The sequence below is a fragment of the Carcharodon carcharias genome, chromosome 2 (genome assembly GCF_017639515.1).
Source record: "Carcharodon carcharias isolate sCarCar2 chromosome 2, sCarCar2.pri, whole genome shotgun sequence".
In the NCBI taxonomy this organism is placed as follows: Eukaryota; Metazoa; Chordata; class Chondrichthyes; order Lamniformes; family Lamnidae; genus Carcharodon; species Carcharodon carcharias.
This window is the reverse complement of record NC_054468.1, coordinates 225,704,273-225,730,412: the sequence shown is the minus strand read 5'-3', so window position 1 is coordinate 225,730,412 and position 26,140 is coordinate 225,704,273. Positions and strand designations below refer to the sequence as shown.

The window sequence follows — 26,140 nt, the reverse complement described above, 5'->3', positions numbered from 1 at the left end:
TTTCACAGGATATGAGCATCACAGGCTGGGCCAGCATTTATTGGCCATCCCTAATTGCCCTTGAGAAGGTGGTGGTGGTCAGATGTCTTACGAACATACAAACAAGGAGCATGAGTAGGCCATTCAGCCCCTCGAGCCTCTTCCACCATGTAATTAGGTCATGGCTGGTCTGATAGTAACCTGAAATCTGCATCCCACCTACTCCCGATAACCTATCACTCCCTTGCTTACCAAGAATCTATCCACTTCTGCCTTAATAATATTCAAAGCCTCTGCTCCCACCGCCTTTTCAGGAAGAGGGTACCAAAGACTCTCAACCCTCTGAGTGAAAAAAAAATTCTCCTCAAATCTGTTTTAAATGGGTGACCCCTTATTTTTAAGCAGTGACCCCCTAGTTCTAGATTCTCCCACCAGAGGAAACATCCTTTCCACATCCACCTTGTGAAGACCTCTCAGAATCTGAAATGTTTCAATCAAGTTGCCTCTCACTCTTCTAACCTCCATGGGTACAAGCCTCGTAAACCTTCTCTGAACTGCTTCCCAAGGTATTTACATCCGACTACGTTAAAGGCGCTACATAAATGCAAGTTAGCGTTGCTGTAAGGAGAAAGCACTGTCACAAAACGAGCCTTTTAAGATGTTGTTTGCAAACTACAAGCCCCAGGAAACCTTGGAATGCAGAAAGCTTCCATCTCAAGTCCAAGAGAGCCTCCCCCTAACACCGAATGATAACATCCGGCGCAATGCAGAGCTTTCCCCACCCCGTGCAAGTGGGCGTCAGACCAGCGTAACTGTGCCTGACAGTGCAGAAAGCACCTGTCCAAACGGAGTGGGGCGGGGGTGGTGGAGGGAGGCAGGCAGACCTAAAGGTCATACATGTCTCTGCAGGGGCTGCTTGGTGCATCCGCCTCTAGCTGGGAAGCTGCGCTTGGTGGGACTCCAGCCGGGATTCCGTGTGAGATGTGAAAAGGGGATTCAGCAATGCCCAGGGGGCCGAGTCCAGCTACCAGGGGAGCGGCATTCTTGACGGGCTGAGACATGCAACAGCGCTAGAGGAGGAACCTGCAACCCTCCCTTATTTAAACGCTGCGGAAACTCTCAAAGGGGGGGGGGGGGGGGGGGGGGGTGGGTGGGGAGGGAGAAAAAAATAAATAAATCCGAGTCAAAACTGATCGCCTGCTCTTCACCCTGGGAGAGAGGGGCCTGATTCTGCGGAGCCATGAGCGCGGCGGCAGGGAGTCTGCTCCTGCTCCTCTTCCTAGCGGGACCAGTGCGGGGAGAAGTGGTCCGAGATTTTGACAAGTGCAGTTGGTTCTTCCAGGGCCAGATCCCACCGCACCTACCCGAGACTGCACACCAGGTCAACATCTGCCAGAGATTCAAGGACCACTACCACTTTGCGACCCTGTACGACACCGAGCTGCGGATCCCGGTCTACTCCGCTTACAGGTACCCCTGCAGCATGGGCGAGAGTGAAGGTTACAGACCCAGACTCTGGTTTTACGAACCCCAGGTAAAGAGGTAACAGACTAGTCTGCACCATAACTTCCCTGCTCATTTAAATAATGGCAATTGCAGGTTCGGTTGGACTCAGCCTAAAAGCATCCATCTGACGCTTGTTTCTATGCTGTGCTTTCACACTATTAGCACATTCTGCTATTTTACCTTTTGTGCCACTCTCAGCACCTTCTTCGGTCTTTATTGCTACTATTAACAATCCCTTTGTCTTGTGTCCATGACATCTTTGTCAATCTCTCCTTAGCCCCCACCAATCCTTGACCTTCTATCTTGCTCCACCGCAGCCCCCCCACCCCACCCCCACCTTAAACAATATAGAACCGTCTCATTGCCGGTTCGCTTTAGCTCTGACGAAGAATCCTACAGACTCGAAACGTTAACTCTGTTTCTCTCTCCACAGATGCTGCCAGACCGGCTGAGTTTTTTCAGCATTTTCTGCTTTTATATCAAACCCCTTGGTCGCAGCAGGTTAACATGAACAAATTGATTCAGATTAATGAGCAAAGATAAGAGTAAATGCAGTGAAACTGTTTTCATCGGCAGGAGGTTTGGATCCAGGTTTAAGATAACTGGCAAAAGAACCAAAGGCCAGATGAATAAAATGTGTGCAGCGAATTGTGGAATGCACCGTCTGAAAGGGCGGCCATTAGCAGATGCAATCTGAACTTTCGAAAGGGAATTGGATACGGCAAAAGTGTTGCAGAACTAATTGGAGAGTTCGGCTAAAAAGCTGGCACGGCCAGGATGGGCAGAGTGGTCGCCTTCTGCAGGGAATCGATAAGGGCAGTAAGAGGAGGGGTGAGGCGATTAGGGACCAAAAGAGGCAATTTACACATGGGGGCAGAGGACATGGCTGAGGTACTAAATTAATACATTAAATCTGTCTTTACTAAGGAGGAAGGTGCTGCTCAAGTCATAGTGAGAAGAAGAGGTAGTTGAGATACTGAATGGGCTAAACACTAATAAAGAGGTGTTAGATAGGCTAGCTGCACTTAAAGTTGGTAAGCCACCAGGATCGGATGAGATGCATCCAAGGGTACTGAAGCAAGTGAGGGAGGAAATTGCAGAAACATGGGACATATTCTTCCAATTCTCCTTAGACACATGGGTGGTGCCAGAGGAATGGAGAATTGCAAATGTTACACCCTTATTCAAAAAAGGATATAAGGATAAACCCAACAACTAAAGACCAGTCACTTTAACCGCAGTGGTGGAAAAGCTTTTAAAAATTAGAAGTGATAACCTGGGACAAAATGAGCAGTTACCTGGTCTTAACAAGGTGGACATGGAAAGGATGTTTCCTCTTGTGGGTGAGTCCAGAACTAGGGGACACCATTTTAAAATTAGGGGTCGCCCTTTTAGGACAGAGACGAGGAGAATTCTCTCAGAGGGTTGTGTGACTTTGGAACCCTCTGCCTCAGAAGGCAGTGGAGGCGGGGTCTTTGAATAATTTTAAGGCAGAGGTAGATAGATTTTGTTAAGCAAGGCAATGAAGGGTTATCGGTGACAGATGGGAATGTGGAATTTGAAATACAAACAGATCAGCCATGATCTTATTGAATGGCAGAGCTGGCTCGAGGGGCTGAATGGCCTACTTCTGCTCCTATTTCGTATCTTTGTATGTACTTGGACAAATGTGGATTAGTTAAAGAAAGCCAGCACAGATTTGTTAAGGGCAAATCACTTTTAATTGACTTGCTTGAGTTTTTGATGAGGTAAAAGAGAGGGTTGATGAGGGTAATGAAGTTGATGTGGTATACATGGACTTCTAAAAGGTTTTTGATAAAGTGCTACATAACAGAATTGTTTGCAAAGTTGAAGCTTATGGAGTAAAAGGGACAGTGGCAGCATAGATGCAAATTGGCTGAGTAACAGAAACCAGAGAGTAGTAGTGAACGGTTGTTTCTTGGGCTGGAGGAAGGTTTACAGTGGTCTTTCAAGGGGTCGGCACTAGATCATTGCTTTTCTTTATCTATACTAATAAACTGGACTGTTGGTGTACAGGGCACAGTTTCAAATCTTGCAGATGACACAAAACTTGGAAGAAAATTCTTACAGGACGTGGCAGGGTAGATGTAGATAGTATATTTCTCCTGGCTGGTGAGTCTAGAACCAAGAGACACAGTTTCAGAATAAGGGGAGGCCATTTAGGATGAGATGAGAAGGAATTTCTTCACTCAGAGGGTGATGAATCTTTGGAATTCTCTACCCCAAAGGGCCTGGAAGCTCAGTCATTGAGCATGTTCAAGACAGAAATTGATAAACATCAAGGGATATGAGGAAAACATGGGAAAGTGGCATTTGAGGTAAATGATCAGCCATGATCTAGCTGAATGGTGGAGCTGGGTCGATGGGCCAAGTTGCCTACTGCTGCTCCTATTTCCTGTGTTCCTATGCATTGTGAAATGTGAGGAGGATAGTAATAGACTTCAAGAGGACATAGACAGGCTGGTTGAACAGGCACACATTTGGCACATGAAATTTAATGCAGAGAAGTGTGAAGTGATTTATTTTGGTTGGAAGAACAAGGAGAGGCACAATAAAATAGACAGTGCAATTCTAATGGGATACAGGGACAGAGAGACCTGGGGGGGGGGGGGAAGTGGTGGGGGTGGGGGGTGTTTGGGGGGGGTGGTGGTGGGGCAAGGGGAGTGTGGTAGTGGGTAGACAAATCATTGAAGGTGGCAGGACAGGTTGAGAAAGCGATTAAAAAGGCATACGGGACCCTGATTGTTCTAAATAGAAGCATAGCGTATAATAGCAAAAAGTTTGGTGGACTTTATTTTTCATTCTTTCATGGCGTGTGGGCATCACTTGCTAGGCCAGCATTTATTGCCCATCCTTAATTACTCTTGAGAAGGTCACATTATAGATAGGCAATAAATGCTGGCCTAGCCAGTGACACCCACACCCCATGAAAGAATAAAGAAAAGGTCCCTCTCCTGTTCTCCTGTTCTCCTGCTCTCATGTCCATCCTTGGCCTGCTGCAATGTTCCAGTGAAGCTCAACGCAAACTGGAGGACCAGCACCTCATCCTCCGACTGGGCACTTTACAGCCTTCCGCACTTAACATTGAATTCAACACCTTTAGACATGAACTCTCTCCTCCATCCTCAACCCCCTTGTTATCCCCTATTTTCAATATTCATTTTAATTTTAAAATTATTATTTTTTCATTTTAATTTTTTATCCATGTATTTTTATTTTTAATTATTTTCATTTTTATTTATTGTTTTATCCCCACCTTATATCCTATTTTCATCTTTTTTCTCACCACTGTCCCCTCCCCCCACTCCCACAAGGGCCATCTGTCACTTGTTCCTGTTGTTCTTTCCAGAGTGCTTACCCTTGTCCTGGTTTTATTACATTCTGCTTTCTGACCTTAATGCCACCATCAGCACCTCCTTTAGCCAATACCACTATCATTAACACCCTTTGTCCCTTTGTCCACGACATCTCTGGCAATCACTCCTTCGCCTCCACCTATCGCTGGCCTTCTATCCAGCTTCACCTGCTCCACCCCCCCTTAAACAGTATAAATTTCATTACATTTTTACTTCTTTTTTGGCTCTGAAGAAGAGTCATAGGCACTCAAAACATTAACACTTTTTTTTTCTCTCCACAGATACTATTAGACCTGCTGAGTTTTTCCAGCATTTCCTGTTTTTGTTTCAGGTTTCCAGCATCCGCAGTATTTTGCTTTTACCTTTAAAGAACACTCGTCTGGCCTCAACTTCAGTATTATCCAGTTCTTTAGGCAGAATGTGGAGGTATTAGAGAGGGTGCAGAAAAAGATTTACAAGAATGACTTAAGGAATGAGGGGCTCCATGTTACATGGATAAATTGGAAAAGGTGGGGTTGTTCTCCTGAGAGAAGAGAAGATCGAGAGGAGATTTAATAGAGGTGTTCAAAATCATGGGTAGTCTAGACAGAGTGGACAAGGAGAAACTGCTCCCAATGGCAGAAAGTTTGAGAACCAGAGGACACAGATTTAAGGTGATTGGCAAAAGAAAGGACGGCAACTTGGAGAAAAACCTGTTTACGCAGCAAGTGATTAGGATCTGGAATGCACTGGCTGAGACCATGATGGAGGCAGATCCTTTTGTGGCTTTCAAAAGGAAATTGGAGAAAACAAACATTACAGAGCTATGGGGGAAGGGTGAGGAAGTGGGATCAGCTGATCTGGGTTGCATTAGAGTGCTTAGGTTGGAGGTTGGTGACAGAGAGACTTATAAGGGTTTATTTCCAACTAAAGTCCTTAATTTAGTAATTAACTAAAAGTTGCTCTTTGGGTTGGGAGAGGATGAGTTTTAGTCCAGCTTTAAAACAGGGGTTATACAGGCTCTGCTTGCAGCTGCAGCTAATTAATTAGTTAACTCATTAACTTAACAGGTTTTATAGAGCTAAATTCAGACAGCATAAAAGCAAGCGATCTACAGTGTTACATTTGTCTGCACTGGAGTGCTGCTTTGGGCTGCATTAGGATACTTCAGTTGGAGTTAGGTGAGGGAGGGAGTTCAGTGAAGAGGAAAGGAGAGATCCTTTCATTTTCTACCTTTCCTCAGAAAGAAAAGTGGTGGCCTTGGTAAGTAGAACCTGCTAATTATTTCTTCTGTCCCTAATATTCTCTAAACCAGAGGAAGTAAAAGTAAGGGAGTAATTTAAGCTAAGTCATGACAGGGCAGTTCGGCCACCTGGAATGTTCCTCCTTGTGATGTGGGAAGTCAGGGACCCTTCCAGTGTCCAGGGCAAACACATGTGCAGGAAGTCTCTCCAGCTGCAGCCACTCAAAATTCGCGTTTCAGAGCTGGAGCTGCGGCTGGAGTCATTGTGGAGCATCTACAAGGCTGAGATTTTCGTGGGTAGCATGTACAGTGAAGTGGTCACACTGCAGGTAAAGAGTGCACAGGCAAGAAGGGAATAGGTGACTGCCAGACAGTAAAAGCATTAGGCTTGTAGTGCAGGAATCCCCTAGGTCCATCTCCCTCTCCAACAGATTTTCTGTTTTGGGTACTGCTAGGGGAGATGGTTTCTCAGGGAATGCAGCAAGAGCCAAATCTGTGGCACCACGAGTAACTCAGCTGCACAGAGGGGGAGAAAAAAAGAGTGGGAGAACAATAGTGATAGGAGATTCTATTGTAAGGGGAACAGATAGATGTTTCTGTAGCTGCAGATGTGACACCAGGATGGTATGTTGCCTCCCTTCAGCCAGAGTCAAGGATATCACTGAGCAGCGGCAGGACATTCTTAAGGGGGAGGGTGAACAGCCAGAGCTCGTGGTCCATATCGGTACCAACGGCATAGGTAAAAAGCGGGATGAGATCCTGAAAGCAGAATATAGAGAGCTAGGAAATAAATTAAAAAGCAGGACATCAAAGGTAGTAATCTCAGGATTACTCCTAGTGCCACATGCTAGCGAGATCAGGAATAGGAGAATAGACCAAATGAATGCATGGCTGGAGAAATGATGTAAGAGGAAGGGAGTTAGCTTCCTGAGGCAAAGGGACTGATTCTGGAGAAGATGGGACCTGGACAAGCTGGACAGGTTGCACCCCAGCAGGGCCAGGCCCAATATCCTCACAGAGGTATTTGCTAGTACTGTGGGGGAGGGTTTAAACTAGACTGGCAGGGGGCTGGGAACCTGAGCGGTGAGAGAGGGAAACAAAGATAGGAATCAACAATAGAAAAGGAGAAAGCAAAAGTGGAAGGCAGAGGAATCAAGGGCTAGCAGCAAATAGGGCCATAGTACAAAAAGAATGTGTAAGAATGTTAAAAAGACAAGTCTAAAGGCCTATCTGAAAGCAGGGAGCATTCGCTAGAAGGTAGATGAATTAACAGCACAAACAGATGTTAACGGGTACAACATGATTGAAACGACAGAGACATTGCAGCAGGGTGACCAGGGCTAGGAACTGAATATCCAAGGATGCTCAATATTTGGCCAAAAAGGAAAGGACAGGCCAAAATAGAAAAGGAGGTGGGTATTTTTTTATTCATTCATCAGATATGGACGTCACTGGTTAGGCCAGCATTTATTGCCCATTCCTAATTGCCCTTGTTCAACGGGCATTTAAAAGTCAACCACATTGCTGTGGGTCTGGATTCACATGTAGACCACACCAGGTAAGGACAACAGATTTCACTAAAGGACATTAGTGAACCAGATGAGTTGTTACAACAATCGGCAATGGTTTCATGACTGTCATTAGACTTTTAATTCTAGATTTTTATTAAATTCAAATTTTACCATTAATCATCATAGGATTCAAACCCAGGTCCCCAGAGCTTTACTCTGGGTCCCTGGAATGCTAGTCCAGCGACAATATCACTTTGCCACCACTACCCCATTGTTAGTTAAGGTTGAAATCAGTGTAATAGTGAGAGAAGATATTGGCTCAAAAAATCTAGATGTAGAATTATCTGGGTGGAACTAAGAAGCAACAAGGGGCAGAAAACATGAGTGGAAGTTGCCTATAGGCTTCCAAACAGTAGTGATAAGACAGGGGACAGGATTAAACAGGAAATTAGAGATGCATGTAACAAGGGTGCTACGGTAACCATGGGTGCTTTTAATCTATATATAGACTGGGCAAACCAAATTCACAATAATAATGTGGCAGATGAATTCCTGGAGTGCATACATGATGGTTTTTTTTAGAGCAGTACATCGAGGAACTGACTAGGGAACAGGCTATCCCAGATTTGGTATTATACAATCGGAAGGGGATAATTAATAATCTTGTGTGTTGTAGGGAACAGTGACCATAACATGATAGAATTCTTCATTAGGATGAAAAAGTGAAGTAGTCCGATCTGAAACTAGGGTTCTAAATCTAAACAAAGGTATGAGACATGTGTTGGCTTAGATAGATTGGGGAATTTCATTAAAAGGTGTGGCAGTGGATAGGCTAATACTTAAGGAATCAATGTATGCATTGCAACAGTTATACATTCATTTCTGGCGCAAAAATACAACAGGAAAAGTGGCCTAACCATGGCTAACAAAATAAATTAAGGATAGTATTAGGTTCAAAGAGGAGTCATATAAAGTTGCCAGAAAAAGTAGCAAGTCTAAGGATTGGGAGCAGTTTAGAATTCAGCAAAGGAGGACCAAGAGATTGATTAAGGGGGAAAAATAGAGAATGAGGGTAAACTTGCAAGGAACACAGAAGTAGACTGCAAAAGCTTCTATAAGTATGTAAAAAAAAAAACCTAGTGAAGACAAATGTAGGTCCCTTACAATCCAAAACAGGAGAATTTATAATAGAGAACAAGGAAATGGCGGAGCAATTAAACAGCTACTTTAGTTCTGTCTTCATGGAGGAAGACATGTATAACTTCCCAGTAATGCTAGGAAACAAAGGGTCTTGGGAGAAGGAGGAATTGAAGGAAATTAGTATTACTAAATCAATCGTGCTGGAGAAATGAATAGGACTCAAAGCTGATAAATCCCCAGGGCCTGACAATCTACATCCTAGGGTACTAAAGGAGGTAGCCATGGAAATAGTGGATGGGTTGGTTGTCATCTTATAAAACTCTGTAGATTCTGGAACAGTCCCAGCAGATTGGAGGGTGGCAAATGTAACCCCACTATTTAAAAAAGGAGGTAGGGAGAAAACAGCGAATTGCAGACTGGTTAGCCTAACATCAGTAGTAGGGAAAATGATAGAGCCTATTATAAAGGATGTGATAACAGGACATTTAGAAAATATCAATGGGATTAGACAAAGTCAACATGGATTTATGAAGGGAAATCATGATTGACAAACCTATTGGAGTTTTTTGAGGACATAAGTAGCAGAATAGATATGGGAGAACCTGTGGATGTAGTGTATTTAGATTTTCAGAAAGCTTTTGATAAAGTCCCACATAAGAGGTTAGTGTATAAAATTAAAGCACATGGGACTGGGGGTAATATATTGGCATTGAGAATTGGCAGACAGGAAACAGAGTAGGAATAAATGGGTCTTTTTCAGAGTGGCAAGCAGTGACCAGTGGGCTACCGCAGGGATCAGTGCTTGGGCCCCAGCTATTCACAATATATATCAATGATTTGGATGAGGGAACCAAATATAATATTTCCAAGTTTACTGATGACACAAAACTTGGTGGGATTGTGAGCAGTGAGGAGGGTGTTAAGAGGCTTCAAGACGATTTAGACAGGTTGAGTGAGTGGGCAAATACATGGCAGATGCAGTATAACGTGGTTAAGTGTGAAGCTATCCACTTTGATAGGAAAAACAGAATGGCAGAGTATTATTTAAATGGTGATAGATTGGAAAATGTTGAGGTAGAAATGGAGCCCTTGTACACCAATTACTGAAAGCAAGCATATAGATGCAGCAAGCAGTTAAGAAGGCAAATGATATGTTGGTTTTCATTGCAAGAGGACTTGAGTACAGGAGCAAGCATGTCTTACTGCAGCTGCACAGGGCCTTGGTGAGACCACACCTGGTATATTATGTACAGTTTTGGTCTCCTTAACTAAGAAAGGATATACTTGCCATAGAGGGAGTGGAGTGAAGGTTCACCAGACTGATTCCTGGGATGGAAGAATTGTTGTATGAGGAGAAATTGGAGCGACTAGGTGTGTTTTCATTGGAGTTTAGAAGAATGAGGGGATCTTATAAAATCATATAAAATTCTGACAGGCATAGACAGATTGGATCCATGGATAATGTTTCCTCTGTCTAGGGGTCTAGAACAAGGGGTCACAGACTCAGGATACGGAGTAGACCATTTAGGACTAAGATGAAGAGAAATTTCTTCATTCAGAGGGTAGTGAACCTGTGGAATTCTCTACCACAGAGGGCTGTTGAGGCCAAGACACTGAATATATTTAAGAAAGAAATAGATTTCTGGACTCTAAAGTTGTCAAAGGATATGAGGAGAGAGCGGGAGTATGGCGTTGAAATAGAGGATCAGCTATGATCATATTGAATGGCAGAACAGGCTTGAAGGGCTGAATGACCTACTCCTGCTCCTATTTTCTATGTTTCGATGTGTATTTGCTCTTGCAGAGAGCTAGCATGGACATGGTGGGCTGAATGGCCATTCTAAAATTATGATTCTGTGCTGTGTGATTCTATGATTTTTAAGCATTTGTTTACTTAAATAGCAAATGAACTTAAATAAATGAATAAATTAGCCACAATAATGGTTTATTTCTGAAATAAATTATTTATAATAAGGCAAATGGAAGAAATGGCTGGAATTTATTCATACCAGGGGAAACGGATGTACAAAGGTGCGAACGGGCAGTGAATCTCATTGCTCCAGTGACTCCTGGGGCTGAATTTTGCCCTTGACGGGCAGGCGGGCCCAACCGACTCGGCAGCAGATGGGCAGCCAATCGCCGCAGCCGAAACGGGCCCCGCTGCCATTTTAAATGGGTGGACCAATTAAGGCCCGCCTAGCGTGTCGCCCGACGGGAAGCGCTAAGCACTTCCTGTGTGTTGGCAGGGGGGGTGGTGGATTTCCCAACTGCGAGAGTGCGCTCTTTCACGCATGCGCACAAAAGAGCGCACAGCTCGCTGAGGCTAAGTGCAGCCTCAGGGAGATCGCTAAAAGATGGTGAAAGTTCAAAAGTAGAAAAATAAAAAAAATCATTAACCTGTTCCCCTCACGTGAAAATGTCACGAGATGGGACATGTTAACGAAATACACAAAAACTCCGGTAAACTTTTTTAAAACCAAAATCGAACCTCATCCCTCCAGTGGATGAGGTCTGTTAAAAAAACCACATACCCGCCTGCCTGTTGGGCCCGTGCGCCGAGCTGAAGTTCGCAGGGGCCCCTCAAAATCCTGGTCGATTGGTGACTTAATGGCCTTAACAAGGCCTTTAATTAATGGCAGGCACGCATCCCGCTGCATAGTGCTGATGTGCGGGCTCCGCCACATGCACGTCAGCCAGAAGATTCAGCCCCTGGTGTGGTGATGCCTGTGGGCACTGTGCCATCTTTGGTCATTGGTGTGGATCTGTTTGAGCATATAAAGAAATCGTCTAATAAGGCTTGCATCTTTCTCATACTTGCATCTATGTTGGTTTCAGATCGAGGATTCTGCTAATACAGAGGAGATGAAGAGCTGCAATGTGTCTTCCAGTGAATTGCAGGCAGTTGACTCAGACTACCAGGATGAGAGTTATGAGCGAGGCCATCTCTACCCATTCGCACTGAATCACAACGAGACCGCCACAAGTACCTGCACCCTCACCAATGCAGTGCCCAAGAGTCACGAGGCCAATGTCAGGTGGTCCAGAGAGGTGGAATTGGTGGCCCAGAAGCTGGCACAGACATGCCACAAGTCCAATAGGTCGATGTACTTGGTGACGGGGGCTGACAACCCTTTGGAAAATAAAATCAAAAACAGGGTCTCGGTGCCTGGGCTAGTCTGGACAGCTCTTTGCTGCACCTTCCCACAGGACAAGAATAATGATACCTGTCTAAAGGAAGACATGATACCAGAGAGAGAGGATATAGCAACGTACGATAAGGATTTTTCTATAGCATTCATGAAACAAATGGAACCAGAAACAAAGGCAGAACACCTAACAGTGAGAGAGTTAGAGAACAGACTGCGTGCAGTCAAAATCTTTGACAGCTGCAGAGGAATGAGCCAAGATGATGAGGCAGAGACCTTCGAAGAGGTTGAAGAGCTGATACACAAATTAGTAATTAGTGCAGATGATCAGGACACAGTGGAAGAGAATTCTCCCCCAGTACCTGCAGAACAAGGCCCAGCAGTCGATGGCGATGATTTGGCACCAGAACAAACTGACACACCATTGGAACCAGCCAGTGAAGCAGTTGATGAGGGCATTTGCCAGTCCACCATTGCCAGTGCCTTGGCTCCAATTGGAAGGATGATCACCTTGGTCACCAATGGGGCATCAGCCTTTGCCCGACTCATCACAACTGTTGTCAACATTGTCCGGATTTTGGCTGTAACAATTTTAAGAGTTCCCTTCAGGATTATCTATGACTGTGCCAACTGCCTAACCATCATGGTCAAGTACCTAATTGTCATGTTGGCCACAGTTCCCCAAGATCTCTTGGGTATTGTGGCCAGCGTTATATTGGACACAGCCAGTGCCATCTCATGGTCTGCCAGATTGATCAAGTATCTTGTCAGAATTCTGTAACTCTTTGCTTTTTGAAGGGTTAGATTTCCATACAATACCAAATGAAGATAATATGTGTCAATCAATCCCAATCTCTAGGAGCCACCATTTACCACCTGCTTAGGACTCTGCTCCCAACCATTAAACAGTATTCTCCACAAACCCCTTCTAATATCTCAGTAAGCTTGTCCCCAACCACTTCTGAAGTCCCAGTGAATTCTGTCCTGGCCAATATTTATCCCTTAACCAACATCACTAAACCAGATTAATCTGGTCAATATCTGGTCTGCTTATTTGTGGGTTCTTGCTGTGCACAAATTGACTGCAGCATTACGTATATTGCAACAGTGACTACACCTCTTCAGTACATAATTAACTGCAAAATGCTTTGGGGCATCCTATAAAAGATGCTATATCTTTTCAGCATTTAGGATGCAAACTCCCCTAGTATCGGTGTAGAGATTATGGGATATCAATAATAGAGTTGAACAAGAGAGGTTCTCTAAAGACAATATTGCCTTTGTGGTCTCCATCACTCAGAAGGACCAGGGTAGCAGCATGGCAACACCACCACATTCAAGTTCCCCTCCAAGTCACACATCATCCCCTCTTGGATATGCATCATGCTGTTCCTTCATTCTTGCTGAGTTAATACCCTAGTAGTCTCTCTCTAACAGCACTATCAGAGCATCTTGACCACACAGACTGCAGCCGTTCACAAAGAAGGCCCAAGCACCTTCTCAAGGACAGCTAGGGCAATAAATGCTGGCCTTGCTAACAATGCTCATCACCCAAAAATCAATATTAATAAGCTTTGGGACAGCGTGTGCACTTCATTATCAAACAAACAAGAGCACTGAGGGTGAAGGCTTTGACAGCTTGGGTCAGAAATGCGAAACACGGTGATGGATTTTAACACGTCAGACATTTGACTGGCCAAGAAGAAACACTTATGCGCATGAAGCTTTGTAACTCAAGTTGTTATCTTTAGAGTCAAGCATTGTTCTAGCAGCTATGATCTATACAATGACAAATACAGGGCAGTGAATATATGGAGCAGACTGCCCAGATGGAGGATAGTGTTGGCAAATTCAACTGGGTGCAGGATGAATAGTTGGCAGAGAAGGGGATTGAGGTATGTGAGAGTTACATTTGCGGTTTTTTGGAGTTTGGGACCACAATGAGCCCTATCAATCCTCTATCTTTCAATGATTCTTTGTCCAGTGAGGTCACTCTGTACATATTTACGTGGGAAAACATTTTTTTGGTGACTGTGTTGAGGGTTGTGTTGGTAAATTCTTCCCTGCTTTACCTTTGTACCCAGTTTCATCAAATACTTCCAGACCAAAAGTAGTAGATATTTAGAAGATGTGCTTAATTTATGAGCTATCTGTTTGATTGTAACTGGCCACAATGTCTGAACTCATACAAGAAATGAATGCTTGCACCAATAAAGGATTTGCAGTAGATATTGTGTAAATGAATTGTCAAAAGGCATTCAGTAAAATATCACATGGGAAGTCTTTTGTGAGACCACAGCTGGAGTATTGTGCGCAGTTTTATTCTTTGTATTTAAAGAAAGATGTATTTGCATCACAGGAGATACAGCAAAGACTCAATAGATTGGTCCCTGGAATGAGGGGTTTGCCCTGTGAAGAGAGGCTAAGCAAATTGGGCCTAGATTCTCTGGAGTTTAGAAGAATGAGAGGTTGAAACCTACAGGCTTGACAGGTAGACAGTTTTTGTTTCCCCTGGCTGGGGAATCCAGAACACCAGGGGCACAGGATAAGGGGCCGATCGTTTAGGACTGAGATGAGGAAGAACTTCTTCACCCAGAGGATTGTGAATCTTTGGAATTCTCTGCCCCAGAGGGTTGTGGATGTGCCATTAGCGAATATATTTAAGGCTGGGATGGACAGATTTTTGGTCTCTCAGGGTACCAAGGGATACGGAGAGCGGGTGAGAAAGTGGAATTGAAGCCAGAGATCAGCCATGATCGTATTGAATGATGGGGCAGGCTCGATGGGCCATAGGGTCTACTCCTGCTTCTATTTCTTATTTTCCTACAAACCGTTCAGCTGCTTATGTCACAGTGAGTGATAATACACATCAACTGTTATGAATGGATTTGCATAACTCAATCAGTACAACTTGTCTATGTGAGATAATGAACATAATGCACCTGCCCACATTAGTAGGATGCCTTGCTTGCCTTAAACATGCAACTTCTAATTATGCCACTGCATTCTAACCTTCTTGCAGCCTTTGCTAGGGCAAACTGCTTCTCGGACTTCAGTTTAGCAAAACTGACTGAGCCATAGTTCAGTGGGAAGGTTCTGGTTTTAAGTCCCAGTCCAGGGCTTGAGCACAAAAATCAAGGCTGTCACTCCAATACAGTACTGAGGGGGTGCTGCAGTGTTGGAGATGCCATCTTTCTGATGAGACGTTTACCTGCTTGGCTGAATGTAAAAGATCGCAGTGCATTATTTCGAAAGTAAAAACAGGGGCAGAATCTTGCCCTTGGATGGCAGGCGGTGGGTGGGCAGCTGACCCCCGCCACTGAAACGGGGCCTGCCGCCATTTTGAGTGGGCGGGCCGATTAAGGCCTGCCCAGCAGCATCCCCGACGGGAAGCGCTATGGCTTCCTTTTCTGGGGGGGGGGGGAGAGAGGGAATCCCCATCTGTCAAAGTGCGCACTGCTCCCTGAGACTAAGTGCTGTCTCAGGGAGACCAGTGACAGTCCGAAAAACTTTAAAAATACAAAAATTAAAAAATTATTAACATGTCCCATCTCGTGTGACATTGTCACACGAAATGGGACATGTTAATAAAGACCACATAAACTTTATTAATTTTTTAAAATACGGACAGGAAACATCATCCCGCCAGTGGAAGAAGTTTCATGAATAACCTGGAGCCCGCTGGGGCTCCTGGCCTGCCCGCCAGCCTTAAGCTTGGACGGGCAGGGTCTTTAATTACTTTAAATAGCCTGTTGATGGCCTCGATTGGCCATTGACAGGTCAGCGGGCGGACAGCTGATTTCGCTGTCCACCCGCCTTCCTAAAAATTTAAATGGACCAGGGATTCCTCCCGATGTCTTCCCACGTCAATTTCCCCTCAGCGACCGGGCCCCGCCCCTAAATCGCCATGGGGAAAATCCTGGCCAAGGTGTTTGGCCACTGTTTACCCTGAATCAACATCACAAAAAAAAACCCAGATTATCAGGTCATTGTTTGTCTCATTTACTCTTTGTGGGATCTTGCTATTTCCCACATTATAACATTGAATACTCTTCAAAAAGTACTTCATTGGCTGTAAAGTATTTTGAGACCCCCGGTACTTGTGAAAAGTGCTTTATAAATGCAATCCTTCTTTCAGTGTTGTCCTATTGTTTCTGTTTGTGTCTCTTTCTCCATTTTTAGTATCATTTTTAGTTCAGTCTGAATGGATCAGAAACTTCCCAGCACAATGACTGTGAAGTGCTTATCAATTGCTGAGGGCAGGCTAAATAATTCCTCATTGTTTACAGTCTTTGGGGAAACAAATTCCTTTAGGGTTAGCTAAATGCTTTCTTTCGCTTAGGTGCCTCTCCCCACTCCAAACTTGTGTAACTGCACTTTGCTTTTAAACTCTTTTTCCAAATGATTTATGTAGAAAAATGGTCAAAGATTCTGAAAGTTGATGTCAAAATTCAAGCACGTGATATGAAGAGGAATATGGCAACATGTGTAGGAAGCTGGTAAATGACAGAAAATTAAGGACTTCATATTTTCTTTTTGAATTCATATTCCCCTTAGGTCAGTGTTGGCCCCTTGTTCTTCCCCATTTATATAAATGATCAGGACTATTGAAGCTGACACATAAATACAGAAGGTGAAGAGAAGAATATAGGCAGTCTTGGGCAGATTAATGCCGGTAAATGTGAGGTGCTACCTCAGAGAGAAAGAAAACAGGGAAATAGACACTAACTGGTCAAATGTTAAAAAGAAAAGAGGAGCAAATGAACTTAGTTCAGTGACATCTTTAAAAATGGTTGCTTTGGCAGCCTTCCATCTCATAAGACGATGGTTTGCACTGTGGTGGTCAACCCTGTGTCAAGGATCACCTGGTGCGGCTCAGGAGCCCCACCCTGACATGATAGTCTCTGCTGCATTTGCTGCAGATGAAGACATGGGCTGAGAACGACCATGATTCGCTGGCCTCTGTTTTCTATGGGCGCTTTTCTCGGCCAGACCAGCTTTTCATTTCTGCTCGCCTCTTCCAATCCCCTTCCCGTCAGCCTCCAGAGGTCACGGCCATCAACGACTGTTTCCCAGTTGTCCGTAACAGTATCTGCCCTCTTCATATCTTGCTTGCAAGTGTCCTTGCAGCGGATGTATGGACGCCCAGGAGGTTGTTACTCAATGGTCAGCTCATCATATAGAAGGCCTTTGGGTATATGACCATCATCCATCCAATGAACGTAGCCAAGCCAGAGCATTAAAAATGGTAGAATAACAATAGCAGCTTATACTTACATAGTGCCTTTAATGTAATAAACCATCTCAGCGTATTTCACAGGGGCATTGAAAAATGAAATATAACACTAAGCCACACGGGGAGATATGAGAATAGGTGACCAAAAGCTTGGTCAAAGAGGGTGATTTTAATGTATGTCTTAAGGAAGTGAAGTAGAAAGGTAGAATTGGGAAGGGAGGGTATTCCAGAGCTTAAGGTCCAGGCAGCTGAAAGTGCGACCACCAATGGTGGAGCGATTAAAATCGGAAATGCTCAGGAGGCCAAAGTTAGAGGAGCACAGGTATCTCAGAGATTTGTGGAGGTGCAGGAAATTACAGAGATAGGGAATTTATAAAGCTTAAAACAAGTTTATAAATAAATAGGTAAAGCGTAGGAGATACTCAGTATTATAAATTGGAACACAAAGTACAAAAGTAAGGACGTATGGTGGTGGAGTGGTTAGTGCTGCTGCCTCACAGCTCCAGGGACCTGGGTTCAATCCTGACCTTGGGTGTCTGTCTGTGTGGGTTTTTGCTGGGTACTCTGGTTTCCTCCCAGTGTCCAAAGACATGTTGGTTAGGTGGATTAGCTATGGTAAATTGTGCCCTATTATGGACTGGTGTCCTGTCCTGGCTGTACCCTGCCTGCTGCCCATTGCCTGTCTGGTTAGGCTCCAACTCCCTGTGACCCTGAATTGGATGAAGTGGTTGTGGAAAAGTGAGTGAGTACAAAAGCAAAGTAGTGTTTAAATTACACAAAGCATTGCTTGGGTTGCACTTAGAATAGTAAATCCAGTTTTGAGGCCTTGCATTGGGAAGGTTGTGAAGATGATTCACTGTGATGATATTGGAGATGAGAGGCTGTTCTAAGGAAAGCCTAGTGACACTGTGCCTGTCTTCATTCAGGCCAAGCAGGGTATTAGAACATTTGAGAGAGAAAATAAAGAAAGAAGTTTCTATATGCAGAAAGTTGTTAGGACAAGGAAGGTCCCACTAGAAATGATGGAAGAATCCATGATAGTTTTTTTTTAAAGTAGGTAAACAATTGTGAAAAGAAAGGGTATTGGGAAAGGACATGAAAGGGGATGAAGTGGGTCGATTCTTTCCAAGAGGCATCATGAGCACAATGTCCTCCATCTGTGCTATGAAATCATATGATTCAATGTGTAATAAGATTAAGACAGGAGATGCCTCAAGAACATATCAATTTTGAATGATTTTTAACTGAGGGACACAGAAACTGAAAGTGCCATGCAATAACTGATAAAACTAAGACAAGACTTTCAGCTGCAAGTACAGATAATAGAATGACGTTCAAGTTTGTCAAATGTTTGATTGTGCTGGAAGAGGTAGGCACTCATCCAGCCTAGGCTCAAACACAGGGACAAATTTATTGTGCTTAGTGTAAAGGAAGTGAACTGTCCTTTAAAAATAAGGTGTAATTCTCAGATAAAGCTATCATCCTGAAATGGAGTTGAATTTGTGACAATTGTATTGGTAATTCTATTCTCTTGGTATGTTGTGAATATGGTTAAATAAAACAGCTTCTTAATGGTACAAACTTTGCTGTGTTGAGTCCTTATTGTTCTGAACAGACTGAATGACAGCTGTCATCCTACAGCAACAGCTATTGGCTGGGATTATTTTGGGTACTTTAGTCATTTTTATCTGAAAAAATATAGTTCCATTAAATGAGGTTCAACCTCAAAACCAATATTTTCTCTTGCGTGTTGAAAGCAAGGTAAAGCCCCCTCCACATTTCTTTTACCTCAAAGCCTACCTCAGTAACCATACCTTCAGTGACCTTTGGCCAGATGCTGGAGGATTGTCTGGCCACCTGCTTCTCTCCCAAAGTCTTGTCCCATCCCTAGGTGACCCTGGAGAGGGTCTAAACAGTGCTTACTGGTTCACTTGAGGCCTTTAAGGCTGGGATAGGCAGATTTTTGGTCTCTCAATGGAGTTGAAGCCCAAGACCTGCCATGACTGAATTGAATGGCGGAGCAGGCTTGATGGGCTGAGTGGTCTACTCCTGCTCCTATCTCATGTGCTCTTCCCTGACTGATGATCAGTACAGGGACCAGAGTGTGTAGTGGATATCAGGAATAACAATATCATTTAGTTTCTCTTTGTTTTGTTCAAAGTAATACAGGAAAGAAATGGCCTGCAACTTCTCCCTCACATCCTGCTCATTGTTTTCAAATCTCCTGTTACACTTCCATTAAGATATAATTCATCTGATGTTATTGTAACAATGAGGCAGAATTTCTGACCTGTGGCTATCATCCTTTAGCATGAAACTGAATTTGAGGGACTGAGAAATGGTGAATTGGGTTTTACAGCTGCAAATCAGACAGTCCACCACCGCACCCACCCACCATCCCCCCAAAACCCACCTCTCCTCAACCCCTCCTCCCACCTCATCCCTTGCAGGAATGTGAAGTACAGTGTGATGATGATGTCAGGTCAGCAATCTGAAGTCATGATGCCGGTCTCCAATATTAGGGAAGGCCAGCGGACATGGAAATCGGAAGCCCGCCCCCAATTTTTAAACAGCCAATCAACAAGCTATTGGGCTTGGGAAAGGCCCAATTGTATGTAACTTCTTGTTGGCCGTTCCATTCCTCGGGCACTGGACAGGAAAAGGTTTGGGGCTGCTTTACGCCAGGTATGAGGAGGAGGCACAAGGGTGGAAGAAAATGCCTTCCAATGAGGACCCTGGCTGCAGGTGACAGCATTTCTATGTTTTTTGACTTTAATCGTTCATTATTTTGAGCCTGATATAAGGGGGCCTTCATATTGTTGCTGTTTTTGACTTCCTGGTCATGGCAACACCATCCCCCCCCACCCCCTTCCCTCTCCCTCACAGAGGTATCTGTGCTCCTCCAATTCTGGCCTCCTGAGCATTGCTGATTTTAATTACTCCATCGTCTTCAGCTGCCTGGGCTATGGAATACCCTCCCTACCCAACTCCACCTCTCTACCTCATTTCCTTCTTCAAGAGATTCATTACAACCAACCTCCTTGCCCAAGCTTTTTTTTCGCCTGTCCTAATACCTCCTCCTGTGGGAGGGGGGGGGTGGAACATCCCGGCCTAGACGCTCAATTGGGTGCGGGGGCCCCCTTCGCACTGCTAATTGGCTGCCTTGCCACTGGGCAGCCGCTAATTGGCTGTCCGATGCTTCATTCACATAGCTGAGACAGTGGGGGCGGGAATGAGCGAGCCACTCATTTTCTGTTCTGCCTCCCTCACGCCACCAAAAAAAGTGTAAAATCCAACCCTGGACAACAATAAAATTCATTGTTGAAAAGCACAATGAATTGTTTGTTCCCCGCCTGATTGAACGCCAGTGTTAATCACTCAGGACTGGATTTATTTTTAATTCTTTCATGGCGTTTGGGTGTCACCGGGAGGGCCAGGATTTGTTGCCCTTTACTAGTTGCCCTTGAACTGAGTGGCTTTGCTCGGCCATTTCAGAGAGCAGTTAAGAGTCAACCACTTTGCTGTGGGTCTGGAGTCACGTGTAAACCAGACCAGGTAAGGACAGCAGATTTCCTTCCCTAAAGGACATCAGTGAACCAGATGGGTTTTTACAACAATCAATGATAGTTTCATGGTCACCGTTACTGAGATGAGCTTTCACTTCCAGATTTCATTCATTGAATTTAAATTCCACCAGCTGCCATGGTGTGATTTGAACCCATGTCCCCAGACCATTAACCTGGGCCTCTGGATTACTAGTCCAGTGACTGAATACACCAGAGCTTTATCCAGAAAGCCTGTACAATGTTAATTGAAGATTAATCACTCACCCTGTGGAATTCTGTTTTCTGAGCCAGTAATATAAGAACATTAGAAATGGATCGCAGAAGCACAATAAAACCATGGCTGATTTTCTACCTTAACCCCACTTTCCTGCTTGATCCCCTTATTCCTTAATTCCCACAGAAACCTTCGCCTTTAATAGACTCAACAATTGGGCATCCGTAGTCCTCTAAGGTAGAGAATTCCAAAGATTCACAGCTCTCCAAGTGAAGAAATTCCTCTCCATCTCAGTCTTCAATGGCCCTGAGACTGTGCCCTTTAGTTCTAGCATCTCCAGACAGAGGAAACAATCTCTCAGCATCTACCCTGTCAAATTCCCTCAGAACGTTAGATGTTTCAATGAGATCACCTCTCATTCTTCTAAACTCCCCCGCCTGCATCTGATGAATATTTAAGACCAGTCACAATCGGGTTTCTCAAAAAAGGATTCCTTAAAAAAGAAAGGTTCTATGTTTGCTAATTCATCGCTGTCCTTCTTTGAAGTGGGATGATAAAGTGCTGCACAGTACTTCAGCATACACTCTGCATGCGGCCGAGAATTGCTACCAAATGCACGTTATGGACTCAGGGATAATGGCCTTTAAGCGGCTCAGTAATGAAGCAAAAACAAAAATACCTGGAAAAACTCAGCAGGTCTGACAGCATCTGCGGAGAGGAATACAGTTAACATTTCGAGTCCGTATGACTCTTCACCATAACTAAGAAATATAGAAATGTGGTGAAATATAAGCTGATTGAGGTGGGTAGGGCAGATAGAGCTGGATAGAGGGCCAGTGATAGGTGGAGGCAAAGAGGAGATTGCCAAAGATGTCATAGACAAAAGGACAAAGGGGTGTTGACGGGGGTGATATTATCTAAGGAATGTGCTAATGGTGACATTAAGGGCAGAAAGCAGGACGAGCAAGTGACAGATAGCCCTAGTGGGGGTAGGGTGGGGGGAATGGATCGATATGGGCTAAAAGGTGGAGGTAAAATGATAGATCGAAATAAATTTTAAAATAGGTGGGATAAGAAAAATATATTTTAAAAATTATAAATTATTGGAAAAAGGGGGATCAGAAAGGGGGTGGGGATGGAGGAGAGAGTTCATGATCTGAAGTTGTTGAACCCCACCCCAGTTTTCCCACCGACAGGAGTGGACTATTACTCACAATATGTGCTTGTCGTGGAAGAATGAGTCCAAGCTAGTCTTTTACTTTTAAACTGGTTTATTCTCAAGACAGCTCTGCAGTGTAGCAGGCTCTCACAGTCCCTTCCACCCTGGGGTGTTACAGCTGTACCCACTTATTGGTGAATCGATGCCCATCTGTTTTAACAATACAATTGCCTTAACAATGTCATTGCTGCACAATGTAATTGACAGTTTTTTTTTGATTCATTCACGGGATGTGGGCTTCGCTGGCTGGACCAGCATTTATTGCCCATCCCTAGTTGCCCTTGAGAAGGTGGTGGTGAGCTGCCTTCTTGAACCGCTGCAGTCCATGTGGTGTAGGTACACCCACAGTGCTGTTAGGGAGGAAATTCCAGGATTGTGACTCAGCGACAATAAAGGAACAGCGATATATTTCCAAGTCAGGATGGTGAGTGACTTGGAGGGGAATTTCCAGGTGGTGGTGTCCCATCTATCTGCTGCCCTTGCCCTTCTAGATGGTAGTGGTCATGGGTTTGGAAGGTGCTGCCGAAGGAGCCTTGATGAATTCCTGCAGTGCATCTTGTTTCTTGGGTACACGCTGCTGCTACTGCGCATTGGTGGTAGAGGGAGTGAATGTTGGTGGATGTGGTGCCAATCCCCAAGCTGGCTGCTTTATCCTGGATGGTGCCAAGTTTCTTGAGTGTTGTGGGAGCTGCACTCATCCAGGCAAGTGCAGAGTATTCCACCACACTCCTGACTTGTGCCTTGTAGATGCTGAACAGGCTTTGGAGAGTCAGGAGGTGAGTTACTCACCGCACGATTCCTAGTCCCAGACCTGCTCTTGTAGCCACGGTATTTATGTGGCTATTCTAGTTCAGTTTCTGGACAATGGTAACCCCCAGGATTTGATAGTGGGGAGTTCAGTGATGGTAATGCCATTGAACATCAAGGGGCGATGGTTGGATTCTCTCTTGTTGGAGATGGTCATTGCCTGACACTTATGTGGCACAAAAGTTACTTGCCACTTGTCAGCCCAAGCCTGGATATTGTCCAGATCTTGTTGCATTTGGACATGGACTGCTTCAGTATCTGAGGAGCCACAAATGGTGCTGAACATTGTGCAATTATCATTGAACATCCCCACTTCTGACCTGATGATGGAACAAAGTTTATTGATGAAGCAGCTGAAGATGGTTGGGCAGAGGACTCTACCCTGAGGAACTCCTGCAGTGATGTCCTGGAGCTGAGGTGACTGACCTCCAACAACCACAACCATTTTCCTTTGTGCTAGCTATGACTCCAGTCAGCAGAGAGTTTTCCCCCTGATTCCCATTGACTCCAGTTTTGCTTGGGCTCCTTGATGCTGCACTCGGTCAAATGCTGCCTTGATGTCAAGGGCAGTCACTCTCACCTCACCTCGGGAGTTCAGCTCTTTTGTCCATGTTTGAACCAAGGCTGTAATGAGGTCAGGAGCTGAGTGGCCTGGGCGGAAACAAAACTGGATGTCAGTGAGCAGGTTATTGCTAAGCAAGTGCCGCTTGATAGCACTGTTGATGACCCCTTCCATTACTTTACTGACAATCGAGAGTAGACTGATGGGGTGGTAATTGGCCATGTTGGATTTGTCATGCTTTTTGTGTGCAGGACATACTTGGGCAATTTTCCACATAGCCTGGTAGATGCCAGTGTTTGTAGCTTTGATGGAACAGTTAACAAGAAGATTGTTATTGGACTTTGACATTGTAATTATCGATACATTGACGTGGACAGCACTGCTTGCCTGCCCACCACCTAGACCGCTTCAAAAGCCTCCATTAAATCCTGGCCAAGATATATTGGCATTGGAGGCAGTCTGGAGAAGGTTCACTAGGTTGATCCCAGGGATGGAGGGATTTTCTTATAAGGAGAGGTTGAGTAGGTTGGGCCTGTACTCATTGGCATTTAGAAGAATGAGAGGCAACCTTATTGAAACATATAAGATTCTTAGGCGGCTTGACAGGGTAGATGCTGAGATGTCGTTTCCCCTTGTAGTAGAGTCTAGGACCAGAGTAAGGGGGTGCCCACTTAAAATAGAGATGAGGAGGAATTTCTTCTCTCAGAAGGATTCACTCACAGAATCACAGAATCACAGAGTGCAGAAGAGGCCCTTCAGCCCATCGAGTCTGCACTGACATGTGAGAAACACATGACCTACCTACCTAATCCCATTTATCAGCACTTGGCCCATAGCCTTGAATGTAATGACAAGTGCTCATCCAGGTACTTTTTAAAGGATGTGAGGCAACCCACCTCCACCACCCTCCCAGGCAGTGCATTCCAGACCGTCACCACCCTCTGGGTAAAAAGGTTTTTCCTCACATCCCCCCTAAACCTCCTGCCCCTCACCTTGAACTTATGTCCCCCTTGTGAGTGACCCTTCAAATAAAGGGAACAGCTGCTCCCTATCCACCCTGTCCATGCCCCTCATAATCTTGTACACCTCGATCAGGTCACCCCTCAGTCTTCTCTGCTCCAACAAAAACAACCCAAGTCTATCCAACCTCTCCTCATAACTTAAATGTTTCATCCCAGGCAACATCCTGGTGAATCTCCACTGCACCCCCTCCAGTGCAATCATATCCTTCCTATAATGTGGCGACCAGAACTGCACACAGTACTCCAGCTGTGGCCTCACCAAAGTTCTATACAACTCCAACGTGACCTCCCTACTTTTGTAATCTATGCCTCGATGGATAAAGGCAAATGTCCCATATGCCTTTTTCACCACCCCACTAACATGTCCCTCTGCCTTCAGAGGTCTACGGACACATCACGCCAAGGTCCCTTTGTTCCTCAGAGCTTCCTAGTGTCATGCCGTTCATTGAATACTTCCTTGTCCAATAACTCCTTCCAAAGTGTATCACCTCACACTTTTCAGGGTTAAATTCCATCTGCCACTTATCTGCCCATTTGACCATCCCATCTGTATCTTCCTGTAGTCCAAGACACTCAACCTCACTGTTAACCACCCGACCAATCTTTGTGTCATCCGCAAACTTACTAATCCTAACACCCACATAGTCATCTATGTCGTTTATATAAATGACAAATAATAGACGATCGAGCACAGATCCCTGTGGTACACCACTGGACACTGGCTTCCAGTCACTAAAGCATCCTTCTGTCTTCACCCTCTGTCTCCTACAACTAAGCCAATTTTGAATCCACCCTGTCAAATTACCCTATCTCCTATGTGCCTTTGCCTTCTTTATAATTCTCCCATGTGGGACCTTGTCAAAGGCTTTGCTGAAATCCATATAAACTACATCAACTACACTACCCTCATCTACACACCTGGTCATCTCCTCAAAAAATTCAATCAAATTTGTTAGGCATGACCTCACTCTGACAAAGCCATGCTGACTATCCTGATCAAACCTTGCCTCTCCAAGTGGAGATAGATTCTCTCCTTCTGAACTTTCTTCTATAGTTTCCCTAACACTGACGTGAGACTCACTGGCCTATGGTTCCCTGGCTTATCTCTACAACCCTTCTTAAATAGCAGAACCACATTAGCTGTTCTCCAGTCCTCTGGCACCTCCCCCATGGTCAGAGAGGAATTAAAAATTTTGGATCAGGGCCCCTGCGATCTCCTCCCTTGCCTCCCTCAGCAGTCTGGAACACAGATTATCCAGACATGGAGTTTTGGCCACTTTTAAGCCTGCCAACACCTCCAATACCTTGTCACTCCCTATATCAATTTACTTATGAACCTCGCAGTCTCTCTTCCCGAGTTCAATACATTCATCCTCATTCTCTTGGGTGAAGATGGACTTGAAGTATTCGTTCAACACTCTAGTGTTGGCCTTTGGCTCCACCCATAGATTGGCCCCTTGGTCCCTTATGGGCCCTACTCTTTCCCTGGTTATCCTCTTCACATTGATATACTTATAGAATATCTTGGGATTTTCCCTACTTTTACCAGCCAGAGCTTTCTCATATCCCCTCTTTGCTCTCCTAATTGCTTTCTTAAGCTCCTCCCTGCACTTTCTGTAGTCCACAAATGCCT

The 26,140-nt window shown here is 44.7% G+C and overlaps 1 protein-coding gene across 1 annotated transcript; it reads left to right on the top strand.

Annotated features, from left to right (window-relative positions):
- The first annotated feature begins 1,156 nt into the window (after positions 1 to 1,156).
- LOC121289600 (endonuclease domain-containing 1 protein-like) lies at positions 1,157 to 14,108 on the top strand. The gene is made up of 2 exons (XM_041209208.1): positions 1,157 to 1,513; positions 11,571 to 14,108. Exons 1-2 carry the CDS (start codon positions 1,220 to 1,222, stop codon positions 12,660 to 12,662), a joined length of 1,386 nt encoding a protein of 461 aa, XP_041065142.1. The 5' UTR covers positions 1,157 to 1,219; the 3' UTR covers positions 12,663 to 14,108.
- Positions 14,109 to 26,140: the final 12,032 nt, after the last annotated feature.

Coding starts and splice junctions, on each gene's coding strand:
- LOC121289600 (XM_041209208.1), top strand. CDS start 1,220: ATGAGCGCGGCGGCAGGGAGTCTGCTCCTGCTCCTCTTCCTAGCGGGA. Junction 1,514..11,570: donor TCTGGTTTTACGAACCCCAG/GTAAAGAGGTAA, acceptor TGTTGGTTTCAG/ATCGAGGATTCTGCTAATAC.